This window comes from Oncorhynchus nerka, linkage group LG23 (genome assembly GCF_034236695.1).
Source record: "Oncorhynchus nerka isolate Pitt River linkage group LG23, Oner_Uvic_2.0, whole genome shotgun sequence".
Taxonomy (NCBI): domain Eukaryota; kingdom Metazoa; phylum Chordata; class Actinopteri; order Salmoniformes; family Salmonidae; genus Oncorhynchus; species Oncorhynchus nerka.
In genome coordinates, this window is record NC_088418.1 from 51,203,304 (window position 1) to 51,229,716 (window position 26,413).

A 26,413-nucleotide genomic window follows, 5' to 3' on the forward strand; every position below is an offset into this window, starting at 1 on the left:
TGAAACCAAGTTTAGATGTGGATATGATTGAGGGCAGGAGAGAATGTGGTGGGGATGTTATTTGGTGTGTGGAGAGATATATAGATAATCGGTATTATTTGTTTTTAAGGATAGATACAGATGGTTCGAAGGATCCAGGCAATGGTAGGGTGGGGCCTGGGGTGTATATTCCAGGTTTCAATGTTGGAGTATGTAAGCGGTTAACTGACAAGTCTATGCGGCCGAGTTGATGGCCATGATTCCAGGTTTGAGATGGGTGGAGGAGATGAAACCACTCAGAGAGGTGATCTGCTCTGATTCGGCTGCAGTGTTGAGTGGTGAAGAAGGGCAGGTCAGATAGGGGAGACTTGTTTGTGGAGATGATGGTGCTGTTAATGGGATTGCAGAGGATGGGAGTGGTGGTAAGCTTTTGCTGGGTTCCCGCCAATGTGGGTGTGGAGGGTAAATGAGAAGGCCGATGTGGTGGCTAAGAGTGCTGTGAGAAGAGCGGGGGTAGATATTCAGATCCCGCTGGGCTGCAGGGAAGTCAAGTCCTTGATCCGGGCAAAAGGGCTTGATTTTTGGCAAATAGAGCGGGATGCTAGTGGGTAATGGGAGGCAATTTTATCTTGTGCATATGGGTCAGTAAAGGAAGAGGTGGAGAGAGAGGATTTAGGTGAGAGGATGATGTGTGGAGTAGATAGGGAGAGATTATGTGACATGGTTAGAGAGGCTGGACGGGGTTGGGGTATGAGTGGTGTAGTGGGGGGAGGAAAGTGGTGTCTAGGGTTCTATGTTACTTTCTTAAAGGAACGGGACTAATGAAGCTAATTTGATGTAGTTAGCCAGTGACTGTCCTCACACTCCAGAACGAGGAACTAAGCAGATGAGCGTGCTGAAAGTTATTGTAAAACAAGAGGAATGACAGTTGACATGAAATTAATCATGGCATAAGGTTAGTTTTTGTTCACGTTGAGACAAAAAAAACAAGAAATCTTTGCGTTAATGCTGCAGTTAACATTAGCAGCAAACCAACTTCACATGAAGGCGATCTAGCTAACGTAGCTAGCTAATTTTAGCCAATAAATATTGGTGGTTTCATTTGACGAAATATATGTTTGTAGACATTATGTACGACTAGCTAGTTATTTCATGACAACTATGGATCTGAGGCACAAAGAAATACTCAGGAAACACCGGCTGGACCTGTCCAACCAAATTTTAATTGATGACACCATAGTTCAATTCCTGTACCAGGAGAACATTTTAAAGAGCCAGGTGGACGAGATTCAGTCCCAAAAAAGCAACAAAAAGAAGACGTTGAGACTGCTGGATATCCTTCCCACCCGAGGTCCGCGGGCGTTGGGTACATTTCTGAATTCCCTGGAGGAAGAGTTTACTTGGGTGAGAGACAAGTTACTCCAGGATTTGGAGCAACCCAATGCACCTGGGCAAAGTCCAACAGGTGAGTCTGTTGCCAAGTGTTTGACATCAAACTAACGTTAGGCTAGATTTTCAATGGCCATTCATTAGTACAGACAAAAGACCATAGAAATAGAATAGGTAGCTAGAACCAACCAACATAGCTCAAACCAGTGCTGGGCTTGATGGTGCTGGGACTTATTTTTGAGTACAGGTACTGTTTATGTTTAGGTGAACTCTGCAATACTTTTATGCTAATATTCTATAAGACGTGCAGGAACTCGAGCAGTAGAACATTTGATGTGCCATAACTCCTGCCCAAGTCAAGCACTGGTTTAACCATGGAAATATAATTACTATAAAGATTTTAACAATATTAATAATGTATCATCTTTTGTAAAGCACTTTTTACTATACACTTTTAGATTATTCTTGTATAAAATAAATAAACTTGATAATATAAAGAACAGAAATGTTCAAATAAAATATAACCATATCATGAAAGCAACAATTGGATAGAAGGGTAAGCCAGCCCATAGAGATTAGTCTTAAAGGCCTGCTTTAAATTCCCCAACATGTTGACCAGTCCTGAGATTGTCAGGGAGTTTCAAAGGCATAGTGCGTGGGTGGAAAGGCCCTTAATTCCCATAATTCTATGGTTCTAACATTTGTTTGCAGTTTTATGCTTATTACCTTGCAATATCTGAACAATAAGTGCAATATAACTGCAATATGTCTGCATAGCACACAAAAAAGTGGCTTTCCTTTGCACAAACATTCCATAATACCATTCTGGTTTGACGGCAACATGGCATCCATCCCAAATTCTAACTCTTAAAAGCATAGAAATCCATTTTATTCTAAGAAACTAATCACATCTTCAAATGCTTTGTAAACAGGTGTAGACTAACTAGGGCTGTGACGATAACTGAATAAAATAACCTTCAAAACCTTTTAAATTGGCCTACATTCATTTTAGGATGAACAAAAAAATGTTTTACTTTATTTTCATGTAGATACATTTGACCTAATAGCAGGAGTTTTCACTAATGATTATAATCAATTGTTTAGCTAAATTAGTCTATTAAAAGTTCTACATCTCCTCCTCTTTCCAACGGTCCTTTGATGTTCCAGCAGCTAATCGGCTAGATGCGCAGGGGGGTGTAGAGCGCTATAGGCTGTGGCGCTTCAGTACAAAAATATTTATTTTATCCAATGCACATTTTCATTGCTTGCTAGTACATAAATTCATTAGTATTCTTTTTAAAAAAAAGGTTGGATTTGTCTGCAGTCAAGGTTGTTCTGGCTCTGAGGCCTATAATGCGCTAATGTTGTGTCAAATGGACAATGTGCAAATTCTCTCCAACCTGGCATGGTATAATTTGATACCATGCCAGGTTGCAAAGGTGACTGGCTGGTAGAAATTAGGTAAGATGGATTTCAGTTTTCCTGCATTCAAAACACTGGAGACTAGGAGCGCCGCCTCTGGATGAGCATTTTCTTGTTTGCTTATGGCCCTATACAGCTCGTTGACTGCAGTCTTAGTGCCAGCATCGGTTTGTGGTGATAAAATGACAGCTAGGAAAAATAGATAAACTCTCTTAGTAAATAGTATGTTCTACAGGTTATCATGACGTATTCTAACTCGGGCGAGCAGAACCTCGAGACTTCTACTAATTGGAATTCTGCGTGACACCACATTTCTTCTATTATAAACGCGATAGGCAGCACAGGCACAATGGCAGCACATTAAATGATGGTTATAGAGTGGACTACTCTGTTCTAAAGCCATCCTAGATTGTCCACATGTCAACAGCATCACAACCCTAAATGGTTGGCTCCAGAAATACGGCACAAACATAGTCTTTGGCACTTGATCAAGACGTGTAAACATCTCATTCTGGTGGATGTTTACTCTAGCTCTGTTTTGTTAAATCGATCCTCGTGTTTTTCTCTCGCATGCAACTTTTTGTGAATAAAAGGTCAGTAAACTCACTATAAAACCATCCTGGAGGTCACTGGCATCCGTGTCCTTATCTGAAGGCCATTAATACGACCAAAACACCATGGTTTTATTCAGTAAAATGTTTTTAAAAATGTATGCGTAGTTGGTATTACCAACTATTCATGAATTTATTTTTTTAAATCCCAAATTCTATTTAATGGAATTAAACTACGTGGTTTCCAGTAGCAGCTAGCTACTGCCAAAAATGACGTTGGTATGACGTTAGTCGACTGTGTTGTAATGCCTGCAGACGAGTGACCCAATCAGTAATGAGGATCAGAGGACTGAGGGCCACTACTACTTTTTTAAAGGTGCTGGGTGACATATCGAATGAATTCAAATGAATGTTTTAGCGCAATGTTCCAATTGTGTCACAAGAATCTAGGTGTGTTTTTATGAGTTTTCTGTGTCTTTTTGGTCTAGTCTCCTTTGCTCCTGCTGTGCTGTGTGCACTCTGTACCTTCCCACTCTCACAGACACCAAGCCCATGCCACTCGCAACAAATGCGAAAGATAACTAATTCCTCTCTCACGACATGCAGTTTAAACTCGCTATTTGCATTTGAGGTTTGGTCCAACAGAATCGGTCATATTGACACCAAAACGCTCAGACATTATTTGACTGTAATAGATGACCTTTCTAATGATACCCTTTTTATGTCTCAACTACCAAAATGTAGAACAGAGCAGACCCTACTAAAACGAGAATATCAATGAGCATGTTTTGGGAAATGTATGCTCAGTTTCTGCCGCATGTGGTATTATGGTACCATGTATTATGGTACCATGGGGCGGCAGGGTAGCCTAGTGGTTAGAGCGTTGGACTAGTAACCGGAAGGTTGCAAGTTCCAACCCCCAAGCTGACAAGGTACAAATCTGTTGTTCTGCTCCTGAACAGGCAGTTAACCCACTCTTCCTAGGCCGTCATTGAAAATAAGAATTTGTTCTTAACTGACTTGATTTTAAATAAAATTCAAATGTACCACTAGGAGGTTTTTAGCCACATACGTTTGTGCTAGCTGTCTGGTGTATGTGTTTTTATAAATGTGCAATGAGCAAAATACACATATTGTAACGGTTTTCTAATGGTGAAGGAGAGTCGGACCAAACTGCAGCGTGTAGATTTCGATCCATGTTTAATAAAACAACATAACACGAATCAAAACACATGCACTACAAAACAATAAACGTAATGAAAACCGAAACAGCCTAAACTGGTGTAAACTAATACAGAATCACCCACCACCAACGGACCAAGCAGCGTGTTAACAGGCAGGAGCCACAGGACAGGCAGCAGGAGCAGCAGCAGCTGCAGTGGGAGAGGCTGCACCACCTGGAGAAATGGACATGGGAGGAAGAACTGGACGGTAAAGGACCCTGGGATCAGCCTGGAGATTATTGCCGCCCCAAGGAAGAACTGGAGGCGGAAAAAGCTGAGAGGCGCAGATATGAGGAGGCAGCACGGCATAGCGGATGGAAGCCTGAGAATCGGCCCCAAAAATTTCTTGGGGGGGGCTCAGGGAGAGTGTGGCAGAGTCAGGAGTCAGACCTGAGCCAACTCTCCCTGTTTATCGTGAGGAGCCAAGGAGGAGACCTAAACCAGAGCCGGTGTTGGAGGTGAGCGAAACAGAGACTGTGAAGGAGTTAATGGGGAAATTGGAGGAGAGAGAAATGAGGGAGTTGCTGTGTTGGTGCTTTTTGCATGGAATTCGACCGACGGAACGTGTCAGGGATTTGATGGCACCTGGGTTAGCGCTCCATACTCGTCCTGAGGTGCGTGTTAGTCGGCTGGTGAAGTTGGTGCCAGCCTCACGTACTAGGCCTCCTGTGCACATCCCTAGCCTTGCACGTCCTGTGCCAACACTGCTCTCAAGATCTCCAGTACGCCTTCACGGTCTAGCCCATCCTGTGCCACCTCCACACTCTAGTCCTCCGGTAGCAGCTCCCCGCACCAGGCTTCCTGTGCGTGTCCTCGATCCAGTACCACCAGTTCCAGCACCACGCACCAGGCCTTCAGTGCGCCTCGCCTGTTCAGCGCAGCCAGAGCCTGTCTCCTCTCCTGCGCTGCCGGAGCCTCCCGCCTGTTCAGCGCAGCCAGAGCCTGTCTCCTCTCCTGCGCTGCCGGAGCCTCACGCCTGTTTAGCGCAGCCAGAGCCTGTCTCCTCTCCTGCGCTGCCGGAGTCTCCCGCCTGTTCAGCGCAGCCAGAGCCTGTCTCTTCTCCTGCGCTGCTGGAGTCTACCGCCTGTTCAGCGCAGCCAGAGCCTTTCTCCTCTCCTGCGCTGCCGGAGTCTCCCGCCTGTCCGGCGCTGTCAGAGCTACCGCCCCTCATGCCAGAGGCGCCAGAGCCCCTCATTCCAGAGGCACCAGTGCTCCTCAGTCCAGCGCCGCCAGTGTTCCCAGTCTGCCCAGCGCCGCCAGTCTGCCCAGCGTCGCCAGTCTGCCCAGCGTCGCCAGTGCCGCCAGTCTGCCCAGCGTCGCCAGTCTGCCCAGCGCCGCCAGTCTGCCCAGCGCCGCCAGTGCTCCCAGTCTGCCCAGCGCCGCCAGTCTGCCCAGCGCCACCAGTCTGCCCAGCGTCGCCAGTGCTCCCAGTCTGCCCAGCGTCGTCAGTCTGCCCAGCGTCGTCAGTCTGCCCAGCGTCGCCAGTCTGTCAGGATCAGTTAGATCCACCAGTCAGCCAGGATCCACCAGTCTGCCAGGATCCGCCAGAAGTGCCAGTCAGCCAGGATCCGCCAGAAGTGCCAGTCAGCCAGGATCCGCCAGAAGTGCCAGTCAGCCAGACTCTTCCAGATCTGCCAGTCAGCCAGACTCTTCCAGATCTGCCAGTCAACCAGACTCTTCCAGATCTGCCAGTCAGCCAGACTCTTCCAGATCTGCCAGTCAGCCAGACTCTTCCAGATCTGCCAGTCAACCAGACTCTTCCAGATCTGCCAGTCAGCCAGACTCTTCCAGATCTGCCAGTCAGCCAGACTCTTCCAGATCTGCCAGTCAGCCAGACTCTTCCAGATCTGCCAGTCAGCCAGACTCTTCCAGATCTGCCAGTCAGCCAGACTCTTCCAGATCTGCCAGTCAGCCAGACTTTTCCAGATCTGCCAGTCAACCAGACTCTTCCAGATCTGCCAGTCAGCCAGACTCTTCCAGATCTGCCAGTCAACCAGACTCTTCCAGATCTGCCAGTCAGCCAGACTCTTCCAGATCTGCCAGTCAGCCAGACTCTTCCAGATCTGCCAGTCAGCCAGACTCTTCCAGATCTGCCAGTCAGCCAGGATCTTCCAGAGGTGCCAGTCAGCCAGGATCCGCCAGAAGTGCCAGTCGGCCAGGATCTGCCAGTAGCACCAGTCAGCCAGGATCTGCCAGTCAGCCAGGATCTGCTGAGACCACCAGCCAGCCAGGATCTGGTAGATCTATCTGCCTGCCTGGGCTTCCTCTCACTCCTGAGCTTCCTCTCACTCCTGAGCTTTCTCTCACTGAGCTTTCTCTCACTCCTGAGCTTTCTCTCACTCCTGAGCTTTCTCTCACTCTCGAGCTTTCTCTCACTCTCGAGCTTTCTCTCACTCTCGAGCTTTCTCTCACTCTCGAGCTTTCTCTCACTCTCGAGCTTCCTCTCACTCCCGAGCTTCCCCTCAGTCCCGAGCTGCCTCAGTCCCGAGCTGTCCTTCAGTCCCGATCTGCTCCTCAGTCCAGTGGGGTTCTGGGTGAGGACTACTAGGCCATGGTCGGCGGCGAGGGTGGACTATCCAGGGACGCGAGAAAAAGGGACTAAAACATTGACTGAGTGGGGTCCACATCCCGCGCCGGAACCGCCACCATGGACAGACGCCCACCCGGACCCTCCCTATTGTTTTGAGGTGCGTTCGGGAGTCCGCACCTTAGGGGGGGGGGGGGGTTCTGTCACGCCCTGGTCTAAGTATTTTGTGTTTTTCTTCATGTATTGGGTCAGGCCAGGGTGTGGCATGGAGTTTTTGTATTGTGGTGTGTTTTGTCTGGGGGTTTTGGTGTGTATGTTAGTGGGATTGTAGCTTAGTAGGGTGTTCTAGGAAAGTCTATGGCAGTCTGGAGTGGTTCTCAATCAGAGGCAGGTGTTTATCGTTGTCTCTGATTGGGAACCATATTTAGGCAGCCATATTCTTTGGTTGTATTGTGGGTGATTGTCCTTAGTGTCTTGATGTCCTTGTTCCTTGTTCCTTGTTCCTTGTTCCTTGTTCCTTGTTCCTTGTTCCTTGTTCCTTGTTCCTTGTTCCTTGTTCCTTGTTCCTTGTTCCTTGTTCCTTGTTCCTTGTTCCTTGTTCCTTGTTCCTTGTTCCTTGTTCCTTGTTCCTTGTTCCTTGTTCCTTGTTCCTTGTTCCTTGTTCCTTGTTCCTTGATGTCCTTGGTCCTGTCTAGGTTAGGTTACATCAGTATAGGCTGTTTCGGTTTTCATTACGTTTATTGTAGTAATTGTATTTAGATTCGTGTTACGTTTGTTTATTAAAACATGGATCGTAATATACACGCTGCATTTTGGTCCGACTCTCCTTCACCATTAGAAAACCGTTACACATATAAGGAATTGGCAGCTCATTCTCATTCTGAGAAATGAGTTCTTATCCAGGTAAGACACTTGATTTCAACATCTAAACAAAGTGAACAGGCGCTGTTGTTCAAACAGTTGGAGAAAAACAAGAGGGTGTGTTCATAACAGTTCGAACTGTTCTACCTTGTTAGCAAGCAAACATATCCAAGTTGCCTAGACTTGAAATAAGAAGCACATGGGCTTGTGTTTGAGAGATTGTTAATTTTCTATAATGCCTGCTACAATAAATGTATTAGTGGATGTACATGGTTCTGGTTAAATTTGTTACAAAAATTGCATTTTCATGAAAAATAAACGGGTTAAACTCTTTTGTTAAAATATTACAATTATTAGTGGGTCTTATGGTTGTGGAAGGCTTATAGTTAGCCTAGGTATACTTTTTTATCTTTAATTGTGCATTAAAGCTTATTTAGCGAACATTTACAAAATCGACATATACAGTATATCGTGAATCGGCCATAATAAAAATAAAATAAAAATGAAGAGTTTTTTGGGCCAGCTATACTTTTGTATGAATAGTTTGGAAAAACAATATTTGTAGCTTTTTCTTTGGCACATACTAACCATATACAGTATGAAGCCTTCTTTTTTATTTTGAATGTACAGTATCTGTGCAGAAAAGGGAAGATGGCGAGGAAAAAGTCTGTTGTTTTTGGGACTGTCTAGGGCGTGAGTGTGTCGAGTTTCTCGCAGGCCTGGTTTCCCTGAAAGCTGTTTTCATTCTCAGCGCTAGCACAGAGGTCAGGCACACACTGCATCCTCCTTTCTAGGAAAAATATTTAATCAAAGCCATTTGTCTGTTCTCTATTTCTCCCTCTCACCCTCCTATCCTGACCCCCTCCCAGCTGTTCAGATTGTAATAAATAGATGTGGGGGGGTGGACAGGGAGGGGGAGAAAAGAGAAAAGAAGCTGCTCTCAGATTTCCTAGAAGCAGCAGCACAGAGAACTGAGTGCAAGTAGAGCGTTTCAGGTGGAGGAGAGGACGAGAGCCTTCACTTTCTATAGGCTTTTATTCTACTTGATTGGACACAGTGGGGAGAGTCTGGCATTCTGAAGGGATCATTTAGCCTGAAAATGATTTCATGCATTTTATACAGGCGCCTCTCACTGAATCATTTGGCGTAATTCACATAAATGTATGCATGTGCTCTGCGGTTATCCCCAGCTTTCCCCGCTCCTGTTATGATGGCACAGAGGACATTGGTGGGTTGCCTTGGAAACCATGATGGTATTATGTTTTTCAATAACCCTTACCTCGTCCCTGCTTCACTCGCTGCCCAGTACACACACACACACACACAGACACACGGTTGTATTAAATACGTTTTATTGCCATCAGTGCATTTGTTTGGAACACATGCTGTCACTTCTTGTGCCCTCCTGCTCCTCTGCTGATGCAGTGACACAGAAGACATGCATCCCTCTATCAGCTCTCAGGTTACCATGGTCTCTGGTCTCCACCAGTAAGGGATTCCTGTAAGCACCTGATTGGATAGATGCTGGTACTATATGTCCTCTCATCATAACTTAACATGTCGTTAGAGCAGAGGTGGGCAATTCCAGTCGTCGAGGGCCTGATTGGTGTCACAGTTCTGCCCCAGCTAACATACCTGACTCCAATCACCTAATCATGATCTTCAGTTTAGAATGCGCTTTGATGAATCAGCTGTGTTTGCTAGGGATGGAGAAAGTGTGACACCAATCAGGGCCTCGAGGACTGAAGTTGCCCACCCTTGCGTTAGAGCTTTACCTCTTCCTGCACTGCCTGCTAAGAGCCATGCTGTGTAGGTTCTCTCTTCCACAGAACAGCATGTGACAGGAGAATTAGACTAGCTGTCTACCAGGGTTTCCATGAGGAACATTTGGTGCCGAACAACCTGACCGGCAAGATTTTTAATTTACCGGACATTTGAGAAATTTACCACATGTCCCATAAATTTACCGGACAAGCATATGTATTGGGGGCGTAATGCATTAGGGCGTTCAGACAAGGTGCTCAAAATCCTTTTTTGTTTGTTTATTGTAAATCATAACAGAATAGAAATGTCTGCTAAAAATCATCTCTGCTAAAAATCAAATGAATATCATTTAAAAATAGAAAATAACATTTAGCCTAGAAGAACAAGTCACCTACACAGTAATAAAACACAACTTCAAAGTATAATATCACTTGTGAAAGACCTGTCTTGATGGCTATTTGGATTAACATTTGAATGAATAAATACCAAAACACAGCTGTTTTCAAATACAATCTAGGCCTCTCATTTAATTTAGCCTAGGCATGAACATTTTAATTAGGCCTAATCAACAAAGTGACAATTATAAAACCGGCAATCATTGAGAGCTTACTTTACAATGCTCTTGTGAAAGGAGGCCCGTGCCATGCATTTATGAAAGCACATGCTTCCAAAGCTCAAATGATCTCTCTTTTTACAGGGCTTCTGGATGATGTTAAATGTTTATTGTAATTTTAAATATTGTGTGGTCGTGACATGCTCTTTCCATGACGTAGACTGACCAGGTGAATCCAGGTGAAAGCTATGATCCCTTATTGATGTCACTTGTTAAACCCACTTCAATCAGTGTTGAAGAGGAGACAGGTTAAAAAATGTAAAAAAATGTAAGCCTTGGGACAATTGAGACATGGATTGTGTGTGTGCCATTCAGACGGTGAATGGGCAAGACAAAATATTTATGTGTTTTTGAATGAGGTATGGTACGCTGCTAGGTTTTTCCCCGCTCAACGGTTTCCAAGTGTATCAAGAATGGTCCACCAGCCAACTTGACAACTGTGGGAAGCATTGGAGGCAACATGGGCCAGCATCCCTGTGGAACACCTTGGTCCTAATGTTTGGTGCACATGGCTTATTGATAGCAGCTGTTTCCTAATATAGGTAGTTGGCTGCCTAGTGATTGCAACTCTCTGATGTGAATAGTTGGCAACGATGTTCTGTTACCAAGTGCTACTGAATTAAGCTCAATTGGAGTGCACCAATTGCGTCATTATTCTAGTCTATCAATCCGTTTCAAATCTTTACACTATACAGTTGAAGTCGGAAGTTTACATACACCTTAGCCAAATACATTTAAACTCAGTTTTTCACAATTCCTGACATTTAATCCTAGTAAAAATTCCCTGTCCGTGAGGATCACCACTTTATTTTAACAATGTCAAATGTCAGAATAATAGTAGAGTGATTTATTTCAGCTTTTATTTCTTTCATCACTTTCCCAGTGGGTCAGAAGTTTACATACACTCAATTAGTATTTGGTAGCATTGCCTTTAAATTGTTTAACTTGGGTCAAACGTTTCGGGTAGCCTTCCACAAGCTTCCCACAATAAGTTGGGTGAATTTTGGCCCATTCCTCCTGACAAAGCTGGTGTAACGGAGTCAGGTTTGTAGGCCTCCATGCTCGCACATGCTTTTTCAGTTATGCCCACAAATGTTATATGGGATTGAGGTCAGGGCTTTTTAATGGCCACTCCAATAACTTGACTTTGTTGTCCTTAAGCCGTTTTGCCACAACTTTGGAAGTATGCTTGGGGTCATTGTCCATTTGGAAGACCCATTTGCGATGTCTTGAGATGTTGCTTCAATATAGAGGTCTACCGATTATGATTTTTCAACACCGATACCGATTATTGGAGGACCAAAAAAAGCCGATACCGATTAATGTGCAGATTTTTTACTTTATTTGTAATAATGACAATTACAACAATACTGAATGAACACTTATAACTTAATATAATTACATCAATAAAAATCATTTTAGCCTCAGGTCTAAAAATATATACTTCTGTGTATTGAAAGGCATTGGTGTTTATGGTTAGGTACAGTTGTGCAATGATAGTGCTTCTTTCGCAAATGCGGTTTTGTTAGAGCAACGATACGCACTGCATCGATTATATGCAACGCAGGACACGCTAGATAAACTAGTAATATCATCAACCATGTGTAGTTAACTAGTGATTATGATTGATTGTTTTTTATAAGATAAGTTTAATGCTAGCTAGCAACTTACTGTGGTTACTTACTGCATACGCGTAACAGGTAGGCTCCTCGTGGAGTGCAATCAGAGGCAGGTGGTTAGAGCGTTGGACTAGTTAACTGTAAGGTTGCGAGATTGAATCACGGAGCTGACAAGGTAAAAATCTGTCGTTCTGCCCCTGAACAAGGCAGTTATCCCACCGTTCCTAGGCCGTCATTGAAAATGAGACTGTGTTCTTAATTGACTTGCCTAGTTAAATAAAGGTGTAAAAAAAAAGAAGAATTGTCCAAATCGGTGTCCAAAAATACCGATTTCTGATTGTTATGAAAACTTGAAATCAGCCCTAATTAATCAGCAATTTTGATTAATCGGTCGACCTCTACTTCGATATATCCACATTTTCCCACCTCATGATACCATATATTTTGTGATGTGCACCAGTCCCTCTTGCATCAAAGCACCCCCACAACATGATGCTGCCACCTCCACAACATGATGCTGCCACCCCCGTGCTTCATGGTTGGGATGGTGTTCTTCGGCTTGCAAGCCTCCCCCTTTTTCCTCCAAACATAACAATGGTCATTTTGTCCAAACACACTATTTTTGTTTCATCAGACCAGAGGACATTTCCCCAAAAAGTATGATCTTTGTCCCAATGTGCAGTTGGAAACCGTAGTCTGGCTTTTTTATGGCGGTTTTGGAGCAGTGGCTTCTTCCTTACTGAGGTCTTTCAGGTTATGTCGATGTAGGACTCGTTTTACTGTGGATATAGATACTTTTGTACCCGTTTCCTCCAGCATCTTCACGGTTCTTTGCTGTTGTTCTGGGATTGATTTGCACTTTTCGCACCAAAGTACATTCATCTCTAGGAGACAGAACGCGTCTCCTTCGTGAGTGATAAGACAGATGCGTGGTCCCATGGTGTTTATACTTGTGTACTATTGTTTGTACAGATGAACTTGGTTCCTTCAGGCGATTGGAAATAGCTCCCAAGGATGAACCAGAATTGTTGAGGTCAACAATAATTTTACTGAGGTCTTGGCTGATTTCCTTTGATTTTCCCATGATATCAAGCAAAGAGGCACTGAGTTTGAAGTTAGGCCTTGATATACATCCACAGGTACACCTCTAATTGACTCAAATTATGTCAATTAGCCTATCAGAAGCTTCTAAAGCCATGACATCATTTTCTGGATTTTTCCAAGCTGTTTACCAGCACAGTCAACTTAGTGTATGTAATCTTCTGACTCACTGGAATTGTGATACAGTGAATTATAAGTGAAATAATTTGCCTGTAGACAATTGTTGGAAGAAGTACTTGTGTCATACACAAAGTAGATGTCCTAACCAACTTGCTAAAACTATAGTTTGTTAACAAGAAATTTGTGGAGTGGTTGGAAAAACAAGTTTTGATGACCCCAACCTAAGTGTATGTAAACTTCCGACTTCAACTGTACATGACACGGGCGGCATGTGGTGATCTTGCCTAAGGCGGCAGCAGAACTCCTAGGATGGGGCCGGACTAACAGTTTGCCTCAAATTTACTTGCATTTGTGCCCAACCTTGGCCTGCTCAAAGTGAGCCGCTGCTGTTGGGAAGTCAACACTGTCAAACTCCTTGGAGCAGCTTGCGATGTGAGATGGTGAGATCAGCCTCGTTACTTTGTCCTCAAGAAGGCGCCATCTTTACTCTGTTTTGGAGAAAGAATCCCCTCTCGCCGGGCGTACTGGAAACAGGGGTAATCAACGCAATCTTCGCCAATTTTTATCCATTCAGGGTACACTTAGCTGAAGTCCCCTATGAGGACCTTGTCTTTTGCTTGAGTAAAAATAAATGGCACACTATCGACACTAGTTTCCAAGAAGCTTGAAGATTTATTAGCCTATGAAGTATATTTGCCTTTGAAGGTAGAGTAAATGGACTGGCATTTCCATCAATTAATTGAATCCATTGCCAACTAAGATTTTTTTTTTTATTGTCTCTGACAATTTGGCCAGCAACATGATCTGCTTTTCATTTTTTTTATCGGCCAAAAGCCAGCATTTACCGGCTAACGGAAACCTTGCCGCCTACTTTATCATGTACAGGAGGCTATGGCTAAATGGGAGCAGATTTGAAGATGTTTGACTAAAATGTTTCTTCTCCCACTGTTAGTCACCTGTTGCCATGGTGATCAGATATGACCATCGAACATTATCTAATCTAGATTGTCCCTTTTATCTCCTGTGCCATTGAAAACATGTTATTATCGTACACCGATTATCAAGATGACAACCTTCACTGTGGTACAACCCTAGTAAATAGATTGGAGTGTGTTCGTAGAAGGACCCTATCTATTTGGCATGTTTAGGGCATTGTAAAGTGAGAGTAAAAAATATATTATTGCTAAATCCTTGTTCTTAGAAGGCCCTTATCGAGGCTATTTGGCACGTTTAGCCAGGGCATGATAACGTGAGAGTTTAACTGTGTTCTTCATTGTAGCTTGTTCTTAGAAGGAGCTTATCTATTTGTCTCATGGAGGGTATAGTGTGAGTTAAAGCTGTAAACATGGAAGGCATTGTATAGTGAGAGTTGACGCTGAGGCCATAGTGGCTGTGGCCTGATAAAGAGCAGTAAATTCATGCTGAGACAGGCTGAGAGGGAGAGCGCCTTGTGCTGCTGCCTTGTTTCCGTTGCCAAGGGTGGCCCCCCTCTCCTTTAGTGCCTGCTGTCTGCTTTCCAGGAATCTTGGCAGGAGGAGTGTCTTCCCGTTCAAACGGTGAAACATTAAAGTCAGAGGCCCGCTGCTCCGCTCAGTGGTAGCCAGGCGACCAATCACACGGCCAGGACTAGGGCTGTGGCGGTCATAACATTTTTGTCAGCCGGTTATTGTCCTGCAAAAGACTTCCTGTCTCAAGATTAATTGACCGTTAGTTAACATAAACAGGTTTAGCATCTCCAGGCCTCCACACATACAAGCTGCCTTTGGTACATCTACATTTAACAAAAGTATAATAAATACATTTAATATACACCATCACAATAAATCCATTATTTATTTTAGTCCGGTCAAAAGAGAAATTATGATATGAAGAAAATGAATTTCAGGTGAACAGAATGAGTTGAATAGAATAAAGGATATTTTTCCCATTACAGAGCCAGTGCGCATGAGTGGCTATGGGGTGGCAGGTAGCCTAGTGGTTAGAGCGTTGAGCCAGTAACCGAAAGGTTGCTGGATCGGATCCCTAAGCTGAAAATCTGTCATTCTGCCCTTGAGCAAGGCAATTAACCCACTTTTCCCTGGGCGCCGACGACGTGGATGTCAGTTAAGGCAGCCCCCCGCACCCTTTTCAAATTCGAATGACCCATTATCTGGGACCAGGGAAGTGGAAAAAAATGAAATCTGTATACACTCAAATAGTGAATTGAGGCCCTGTGCCTTCCCGCCAATTCGTTTTGTAGGCTACTTCTGTTTTTATAGCAGAGCATGTGCTTAATATGAGCAGCTGAGAAGTAAATATAAGAAGTTATTTCACTCCACTCACCAACCACTGTTTGAGGAGCATGCTTCTGGCTGCCCAACAGGTGAAATATCTCCCAAACTCTGTTTGCCTTTGTCTCGCCAATCTTGTACCTGCAGTTACCCAGTGCTTCATTTGGGAAACCAAGTGAAATCTGTTTGGGAACATCAATAGTAACAGGTTCAACAAAATATACTTCACTGACCTGCCTGCTCAAGAACGGAATAAAGGAGAGCAAGAAGAAGATGGAAATGCATGGTGGTGAGATTCTGTATAGCTGAAGGTAATGTCACTCAATTAATTATGGAAATATAAAAACAATCCATATTACTAGACTATTCAAATACAAAATCACAAATTGTATGCTAACTGTAAGCAGCCCTTTACAATCAATGAACCAACAACATGGCCTAGGGCTATACATTCTCTCCCAGACTCGTGGGTAGACATTTTGGAGTGTAGCACAATGTAACCAGTCCATCCAGTATGCGTCGTGCTTGACTTGGGGTGGAAGAAGTACAGTAGCTTTGTTTTCAAGTCGGTCCATTTGACTATTTTCACCGAAATTCACAAAGGACATTACGCTACAGAGACTTCCTGATTTATTTACTGTTAGTGTTTTATACACCATTTTCCATTACTTCTCCATGCCATTTAACCACCTTTCATTATTGTAGCCTACATTATTGACACTGGAAAGCTGCTGTGTCTGATCTGCCCCCTTACGCTGTGCCCTTCGAGGCACTTAGCCCCCCCACATAGAACTGCACTGTTAGTTGCATGTTGTCGACATGCTTGGCTGTTTCAACAGCAAATCATTTTGTCTTTGTAGAACAATTCCCTCATTAAATAAGTCCGGGATCAAATGGATAAGGTAGGCAACGTCAAAGCAAGGTACAGTTGCATATGCATTGTCAGAGTGGTTAGAGGGACAATCGAGCCCTAAGTACCAGACCATTAGTACCTGAGTACCACGCCATTAGAACCCGATGGAGGAACAATAGAGCCCTGAGTACCAGACCATTAGGACCTCATGGAGGAACAATAGAGCCCTGAGTACCAGACCATTAGGACCTGATAGAGGAACAATAGAGCCCTGAGTACCAGACCATTAGGACCTCATGGAGGAACAATAGAGCCCTGAGTACCAGACCATTAGGACCTGATGGAGGAACAATAGAGTCCCGATTACCAGACCATTAGGACCTGATGGAGGAACAATGAAGCGAGTCCTGCAGGCGGCGCAAATCAACACCATGACAGTGGAAAACGCCAAACTCACTTTACACCAGGACCTGTCAGCTGGAAAGCGCCGAGAGTTTGACGAGGTGAAGAAATACTCCATTGACTGAAGCATCTTCAGGGGATTTAAATACCCAAACGAGCTCAGGATTCTTCACCAAGGAGCCCTGCGACACTTCAAAACTCCCGAAGAGGCAAAACATTTTTTGAAATGTCTAAATGTCATTATAGCCGTCTAATCTATATTTATTTTAGCTGAGAGGGATAGGCTCTACAGCATAACCTAGGCCTACTAATGTTTCAGCCTACTTTTATTTCCCTTTTTTTTAAACTATTATTATTTGTAGTTATCATTTTCACATAAGCCTCCACCATTGATAGTTTGTCGATTTAAGACACATTTACAGACCTAACGAGAAGCTCAATGTGTATTCTGTTGATATGATGTTTTAATGAAAACAAACCATTTATCCTATAGATCCCTCCTAAGGACATTTCTGTTTTATTTGGTCCTATCGATTAGCCCTGTGACTTTTGGGGGAGATATATGTAGGCTGGGCTATTGATTTTATTTTCTCCCGCTTTTTTTATGTGGTCTGGACAGGGGCTACGTTATCACTTACTCAATGCAGGGTGGAGAGGATGAGGCATTTCTTTGGTGGGGATGGGGAGATGTTGTGCGTTGCCAAATGTTCCCGGTTTGATGTTTTTTTTTCGGGACACAGAATTGAGACTGAGCGTGGCGGTAATAGATCCAACATGTCGAGCTGTTTGGGAACTCGTCTGGGCTGTTCAGAGATTGTTCATTTATTTTTTATTTTGTGATCGTAGCTGTAACTATTATCCACCTTTACCCAGAGATGACTTACACTGGAGTTCGATGACTGTTCGATGACGTTGACTAGTACCTTAAATCTATTGACATGGAACTGCCATGGTCTAGGTCATGCAATAAAACATTAAAAGATACTATGTGCCCTAAAAAAGGAAAAAGCAGACATTGCACTATTACAAGAGTCACACCTCTGTGATGCCGAACATGCCAAACTCCGCAGAGCTTTGGTGGGACAGGTGTATTTCTCATCTTTCAAATCAGAGGTACTAATGGTACTTATCCATAAGAATGCTCCATTCATAATTGACAAAACCATACCTGATCCGGAGGGGAGATTTATTTTGATAACTTAGTAATTGGTTGTCCATACAGTGACCATCTTAAACATATACGTGTACAAACGGACCCATAGCACTTTCAGATCACGCCTTTGTCCACCTCCGCTTTGACCTCTGCAGAAACATTCCGAAGTCAAGGAGCTGGAAATTCAACACCTCCATGATATCAAATGAAGCGTTCCATACATTGGTAACTACATGGATAGACAACTACACACAAGACAACAAAGACTCTCCTGTTTCTCCGGCCACAATGTGGGACGCTGCCATAGCCACACTGAGGTCATCTAATTGCATGTGCTTCCTCTAAGAAAAAAGCTATGGAAGCACACAGACTAGATCTCGAGAGGGAGCTGGAACGCTGTGAAAAAGTACATAACCAGACAGCACCTCCCTGAGTCAACTTAAAGCAGCCAAAGCCAAACTGAACTTGGACTACACTCAGGAGATAAAAAAGAAAAGTTGTCTTTACTAAACAGAAATACAGTGAGTATAGCAATAGGCCCAGTAGATTGCTTTGCTTACCAATTTAAAAAAGAGCAGTCAGAGCGTACTATCATGGCTATCCGAACAGCAGAGGACGAGGTCACATATGACCCAAAAAATATCAATTGAACTTTTCATGATTTTTACTGCAAACTATATACCTCTGAGAGAAAACATACGGAGGCAGAACTCCACTCTTTCCTAGAGGGAATCTCACTACCTAAATTATCAGAGACCAACCAAGAAGATCTCAATTCCCCCTTCACTCCTGAGGAGATCCTGGAGGCAATTACCTCCATGCCACCTAATAAGTCCCCAGGCCTAGATGGATTCCCCAGAGAGTTCTACAAAGCTTTTTGGCCCCAGCTCAGCCCTATCTTCATGCCAATGCTGGAGGATTTTTGCAAAAACTGAGTTCTCCCAGACTCAATGCACACAGCTCGCATTAGTGTTGCTCAAAAAGGACAAGGACCCCCTATCCTGCTCGTCCTTCCGGCCCATAAGCTTGTTGGATTTCGACTACAAAATAATTACCAAATTGCTCGCCAAAAGACTAAACACTTCATCCCAAAATAATAAAAGCGGACCAAACTGGATTTATTAGAGACAGGTACTCTTCTGATAACATTCGCCGTCTTTTTTTGATATTATAGATCAAGTAAACGCACAGAAGACCCCTGTCCTGCTGGCTTCACTGGATGCTGAGAAGGCGTTTGACAGGATGGAGTGGAGCTTTCTGTTTTCAGTCTCAGAAAAGTTTAATATGGGCCCAAACTTTATTAAATGGATTAAGTCCCTATACTCTCATCCACATGCCATGGTGACTACTAACAGACTGAACTCTGACAGATTCCCTTTGGGACGGGGCACAAAACAAGGGTGCTCGCTGTCCCCCCTGCTCTACTTGTTGGGGCGGAGCCTCTGGCAGAGCTGATAAGGAGCAATCCAAGTATTATGGGTGTTTCTGCAGGCGGCCTGCAGCACAAGATTTCGCTCTACGCGGATGATGTCTCGCTCTACATATCCAACCCTGAGAAATCCCTCCCATTTTAGACAGTTCAGTATGGCAGGTTTTCAGGATATAAGATACATTTGAACAAATCCACTGTTTGCCCTCTCAATCTTACACTCACCAGCTCTATGAAGACACTCTGTCCATTCCAATGGAAGACACAGGGGTTTCAATACCTTGGGATCTTCATAACACCAGATCTGAATAGCCTTTTCAAGGAAAATTATCTTCCACTCCTGGATCGAATCAAGAACGATCTCCAAACCTGGATCTCCCTCCCAATTTGCTTAGTCGGAAGAATTAATGTCATCCGTATGAACATCCTCCCTAGATTAAACTACTTATTTCAGATGCTCCCATGCTATCTCCCAGTTTCCTTTTTCAAAACAACTAACCAAGGCATCACCAAATTTATATGGGGCAATAAAAATCCTAGGATCAAGTTCTCCACTCTATCGAAACCTGAATCTAAGGGTGGTCTTGCCCTTCCCTCCCTTCAATTGTACTACTGGTCTGCCCAAATCTGCAACATGCTAACATGGATCACAAACAGACAAGACTCAACGTGGATTCAGATAGAAGCCCAATCCTGTGGTTCATTGCCCCTAAACTCAATTATATTCATTAATAACTTTAGTGAAGTGGGCAACCCAGCCAAAACCTTTCGTGATTTACAGCACCCTACTAGGGTGGAGAGACTGAGAAATACCTGTGCATTTCCTCCCAAATATCTTCTCACTCGCCTATAGTATGCAACCCAGGCTTGCCAAAAGCCCAGAGTAATGCCAACTTTAATCTTTTTCATCCTCTAGTAATCAGGACCTTTTCAGATCTATTTCATCAGAAACCCACTACACTGAAATCCTTTCAAGAGCTCTGCAGTGAATTCGATGTGTCAAGATCCATGTTTTTATATCTTCAAATTAGATATGTCATTTCCTCATTTACTTCCAAGAGGAGATTTAGAGCTTAGCTGAATGACGTTGAAACCCTTCTTGCTACAGCACAGTCCATTAAAGGCTACATCTCCTATCTATAGACTTCTTTCTGAGAATAATCTGAAGAATAATCTGGGAAAAGGACCTTGGTCTGACTATCAGTGATGAGGTAAGGGCGGAGGTTTGCGACAGGGTATATATATACTACTCCTCTACTAATGTAAAAATGAAAATCTAATTACACATTTTTGTACAAATTGTATTACACTCCAATGAGACTCCATAGAATGAAAACAGACATTTCTCCTAACTGTAAAAGATGTACCTCTGAAAGTGGAACCTATATGCATGTATTTTGAAGCTGTAGAGCGATTGCCAGATTTTGGCAATCTATACATACTGCTGCACAGAAAATACTAGATGTACAGTTAGATACACGGGGTAATATCAATCTTAATGCCCAGCAGGACTTTGTTCTTGATCCTGACAGAGAACATTTGTTTGACTATCACATACTTAGCTAAGAAATGTGTTCTTCTATTGTGGGCTTCTAATACTTCTATGTTTAAAATGTGGATTGACCAGATTGTTGACTTTCTTCCTCTTGAAAAGCTCACTTATGACCTCCGCAAGAGACAGCCCAGGTTTGATAGACTCTGGTCTCCACTGCGCCACTATATTTCAAATGGGACAGAGTGAATGGGGTGATTAGGGAAATGAGCAGATACATGTTGTAAGGTGCTGTAAAAACGAATCATTTGCTCATCGTCTCAGCTAAGGCTGGAAATAGCTAATAAGAACCTTGATAGTGCTGCTGCAAGTTATTATTTGAATCTATCATCTGTGAATGTGGAATGTGTTTTCTGGGTTGATTTGAAAAACAAGAACTTAACTTTAAATTGAAAAAAATAAATGATGAATTATTGTGGAGGCTACATTTGAAATGCAGCTGTTACAAACATACAGTACATTGTACTGACTAGTTTAATAAGCTGCGTGTCCGGCCAGAACTAGTTTAAATGGCCAACTGTGCCCAAATTGGTAACACATAGCTGCACTGGCTGCCATGAAATCATTTTAACTAAGATAAAACCATTTTTAAAAGGCAGCACCAAACATTTGTGTCCTGACAAGGCATCAGAGTCACATGAGGACACAGGAAACTTTCCTGGAAACAGCCCTCTGAGCTAGAGGAGAAAATCATGATTATTTTAGGCCTCCACACAGGGGTTACACACACACACGCGCACAAACACACACACACACACCATTACTCCCACTCACTTTGTCTCTGTCAGTCTGTGTAGCCATGAACAAGGTAGTTTGGCGAGAGTCCTGTACCTTTTTGGATAGTTTTCTTTGCCTACTCAGGGTTTTGGTTCGTGCTTTTAGTCATCGTTCATCCCTTCGTTATTACGTTGCAGTGTAGGTGCTAATAACTGAGCTAAAAATGGAATTGAACAAAATGAATGGAACTCTTTGAACTTAGATGAATGGATCTGAGTTAGTTGGTTATGAAAATAGGGAAACAGAGTGGTGATGTTGGGTTTTTACGATGTAGAACGAACTAGGCATCGCTACACAGCCCTTACCTACCGGGACTACTGTCCCAATGGCCTCATACACTTCCAAATACTCTGGTTTATTTCAGTTACACGTCAGCATGCCCTGCCCCCCTCCTCATCAGTGTGTGAGAGAAGGTGAGGTTGGACCGCCTGCTCTTCTCATAAAGAGGCGATTCCTAGAAAAGTGTTCCGTTTCGTCAGTTTTTTTCTCTCCCATAGCTCCTTATTTGGTTACAATCTCTCTTGCGCTCTCTCCCTCTAGACCTACTCTCTCACTCACTCACACACACTCTCTCTCGCTCACTCACTCGCTCACTCTCTCTCACACTCACTCTCTTTCACACTCACTCTCTCTCACACTCACTCTTTCACTCACTCTTTCACTCTCTCTCACACTCACTCTTTCACTCTCTCTCACACTCACTCTTTCACTCTCTCTCACACTCGTTCACTCTCTCTCTCTCTCACACTCGTTCACTCACACTCTCTCTCACTCACTCTCTCACTCACACACAGGCCTATTTCTCAAAAGCTCCCAGCATCTTAACTGTTAGCATACTCGCCTTTCAGCAAATGTTTTTTCAGGGAAAAAAAGGTTTTGTTTAGTTGTAACAGCCGTCTTTCACACAGCCCTGTCAGTGTCTCTCCCCATGTGCTCTCCCTCTGAGTTTCTGTGTGTGTCCCCTTTGTTAGCGAACAGATGAAGGCCTGGCTTGGTTGGGCCGACCCGTTCTTGGCATGCATTAGGGAACATGATGGACTTCAGAGTCCTACTGTCTCACTTGTGACACTGGGATAAAGGTGTTCCCGGGCGTTGTTACCCAGGTTTGAGTTGCTTTGCGTAGGGTGTCAGCTGCTAGCTATCCCATGAGGCCTCTTGTTCAATAGTAAGAAATGTCGATCAATGAAAGATCCCTGAAAAAGAAAGTAGCCGCACATTATCAGATGTAATCTCCCAGCAGGAGCATTAGAACACCTACTCTCATTAACTGGCAGTGTCATGTTTGGCAGTTCTGTCAGCCACTCTTTTGGGAACTCGACACATGACCTCCCGTGACCTTTTGGAACCGGAACCCCCCCCTCCAGTTTATAGGAGTTAGGAGTATTAGCTCAAACTCTGTCGTTTCTTCTCAGCACGTTGGATTCCCAAAGTGGATGACTGCATGGATGATCATGGGTGAAATCCTAATTGTCCCTCAGCTGCTTGGCCATATCATTTCAATAGGGGGACGGGGGTCAGTTTGTGTGTTGCCCTCATCGCGGCCCAGTGAGTTCTCAACTGTCCATTAATCGAATGACAGCCATTAGCTCGCCAGACATGTCATGGGCCTGGCCGTGTGTGTGTGTGTGTGTGTGTGTGTGTTGGGGACATTTAAAGATAGATAAGCATTGTTTAATTTTATTAACGTTTTCCTTTTGTGTAATATGTATGATTTCCAGTGTGCTTTTTTTATTTGGGACACTCATTTGTGTACTAGTTGATGGTCACTAGACTTGATACTGAATGTCATGGATTGTTCATATCTGATAGTGATTGACGCCAGACTGGAGGTATGAGGACAGGGGACGCTGATTGTTATTGTATTCTGGGACACTGACTCTGTAGCAGCTGATGCTGTGACTTCCTACAAGCCTCTCGGCGGGTGTTTACAGAACATTGGTGCTGTGAGATTAGAATATAAGGTCCTGCTTCTCTGCTTCTGTGCTGGAGGTGTCTCCCTGTTGCAACTTGTATTAAACCACATTGATTTACTTTCTCTAACTTCTTTAATTCACCTGGAAAATCCCTGTTACCTGTGTGTGTACACGCGTAATCTGTGATGAGTTGGGCAGGGTTATGAAATCCTCTTGTATGGGGGCTCGGAGTGCAGTGACACAGCCCTGCACAGTGATCCCTTTTGTCTGAGGGGTCAAGAGAGCAACTGGCACTATCAGCACTGAGTGGAGGGAGCTGGAGGTAGACTGAGGGAGGAGAGCAAAAGATTCCTAAAACGAGAGGGAGGCACGGAGGATGGATTGAATTGTGGAAGGGAAGGAGAGAGCGACTACAGTGGGTGTAGCGGGAGGGAAGAAGGCAGGGAATTGGGGATATAGGCCTAAGCAGGGAGGAGAGCGGGGGAAAGAGGAATAGGGCGCAGAGGAGAGACAACTGATGGGCTATTGACTCACCGTACTGCCCCAAACTCACTGACCGTACACCTCCTTATACCGTTTCATAACAGCCTCACATCCATCTGTGTCCTTGGTTCCACCATACCTGCTGAACGTAACGTGGCTGGACCTTGACCTGCTCTATACATACAATGCATGATATACAGCTGTCCCCAAAGCATGTTTGTTTACCATGCAAACCCTGTCACCTCCACGTGTGCACCCTTTTGATACCCTCTCCAAGGACAGTTACCCTCAGCCCCCTACCGGCTGGGCAAGAAGACCATCCATAGGTGACAAACAACTGACTGCATTTTGAAGCGAGTCAACTGCAGCGCTCAAGCCACATCTACGATATCCCATTCCCATCAGCCATAGAGGGAGAGATTGGTTTTGGATCCTCGACTGTAGTTTCCAAGCTAGTTTTCCATCCAATTGACGACCGATTTTCATGCAGATATTCTAAAATCTGCATAAAAACCAATATGCAGGTTTTCCCAGCAGAGACTCGTTTCCATCAGATTGACTTGTTGCGGATAAAAGGTTGTGCGTGATGACGTAGCACAGTGCACATAAAAAATGTATTAAAAAACGTTTGCGGTTAAATTCCCATATGCCAAATAAAAAATACAAGTTAAATGGGTTTTCAATTGATGGGATTGGCACACGAAGCAAAGGTGACAAGTGGTCTTGGTAAGTGTGCTCTGGTCAACAGCTCTCAGATACAGTGTAGGTGGGCCAGCCTACATGATGACATTATTATGGACTTTCATTTGTCAAATGGCTGTCAAGCATTGATCATCATGTCCCCAGAATAAGACCCTCAATATGTCTTGGAAATAAGCATTAAGATCATCACCCTGGGAAGTTCATCGTAAATTATTTTGTCTGTAGCCTAATAAACTGTAGGCTGAGCTGTAGTGGGAGGAGCACAGAACATACCACGTTACTCCCAAGTTTACTTTCGATATGACTGGTTATTGTATCAATATTTGCGTACAAAGGCATTTCCCCCACCATTTCTCACCTAATACATTTTAGACACAAAATGATCCCAACTAGCATATTTTGATGATCCCAACTAGCATATTTTGATGATCCCAACTAGCATATTTTGTTTTGTCGACATCTGGAAAGTTTTTACCCGCGTTTGCTGTTTTCTGTCATGGCTTCTTTTTTTTTTTATCCGACATGTACTTTACTCGCATGAAAAGGTTGGATGGAAACCTGGTTTTGGATAGATGAATATTGTGGAGAGAAGAAGATTCATGTTGGAAGAAGAGGGAGAGAAATGAATGTGGGGAGAAGTGTATAGCCCAGGTCTACAGAACTAGAGGACAATTTAAATTTTAAAAAACATGTATTTTTAAACCTGCCTGCTCTCCATCTCCCCACCTCCTCTCAGCCAGAGGAGGATGACCTGGTATTTCATGTGGTTTTGGTGTGACTCTATTATAAAAAGTTGTTTCCAGGAACAGCTGTTAAGTGTTCCTGATCTGCCCACCTCTGTTATGCAACACGTTTCAGATATAAAAACACCACAATATCTCACTATATCGCTCTGTTTTCTAGGCCTATCTCTCACACTCGTTCCCGCTCTCCTAAATGGAGGTCATTATCAGTCAACAAATTAGCTGATAGTATTGTTTTTTTCCCTTTCAAGTCCAATAAATGGATATGGAATTACATAAAGTCTAGTCTTATTTTCACAACCTATTGTTGTAACATTACGCCACAATGAGTCAGCGACGTGGTTTTATTAAATGGAAATTGATACTGTCGCTCTCTCTCTCCCTCCACCCATCTCTCCCTCCACCCATCTCTCTCTCCACCCATCTCTCTCTCCACCCATCTCTCTCTCGTCTGCTAAATGACTTAAATGTAATGTAATGTAATGTAATCTCTCTCTCCACCCATCTCTCCCTCCACCCATCTCTCCCTCCACCCATCTCTCCCTCCACTCATCTCTCCCTTCACCCATCTCTCCCTCCACCCATCTCTCCCTCCACCTCGCTCTTCTTCCCATCTCTTTTCTCTGTTTCCCTCTTTCCCTTCCAAAGATGAGTGGAACATTCCAGAGGTGACGCTCCAAGCAGTCCCGTCCGACAGACGGTTGTCCTGGCTGGCATCCCGTATCGGTTCGAAGTGGGAGTCGATTCTCCTCGACTTGGGCCTCTCCACGGGGGCGCTGTACCGTTGCCGTGCCGACCACCCTCTGAGCTTGCACGGGCAGGTGCTAGCAGGGCTGATCCAGTGGAGGCAGAGCAAGGGGAGGAACGCTACAGTCCACAGGCTTCTCCAGAGCCTGCAGTCCACTGACATCCACCCCTCTACCCTGGACGAGGTGTTCCAGTGAGGGGAGAGGACACACTGGATCAT

General features: G+C 44.0%; 1 protein-coding gene across 1 annotated transcript; it reads left to right on the plus strand.

The window, feature by feature from the left end:
• Positions 1 to 1,131: 1,131 nt before the first annotated feature.
• Positions 1,132 to 26,396, plus strand: LOC115106259 (death domain-containing protein CRADD-like). The gene is made up of 2 exons (XM_065008423.1): positions 1,132 to 1,444; positions 26,095 to 26,396. Exons 1-2 carry the CDS (start codon positions 1,132 to 1,134, stop codon positions 26,388 to 26,390), a joined length of 609 nt encoding a protein of 202 aa, XP_064864495.1. The 3' UTR covers positions 26,391 to 26,396.
• The last annotated feature ends 17 nt before the right edge of the window (positions 26,397 to 26,413 follow it).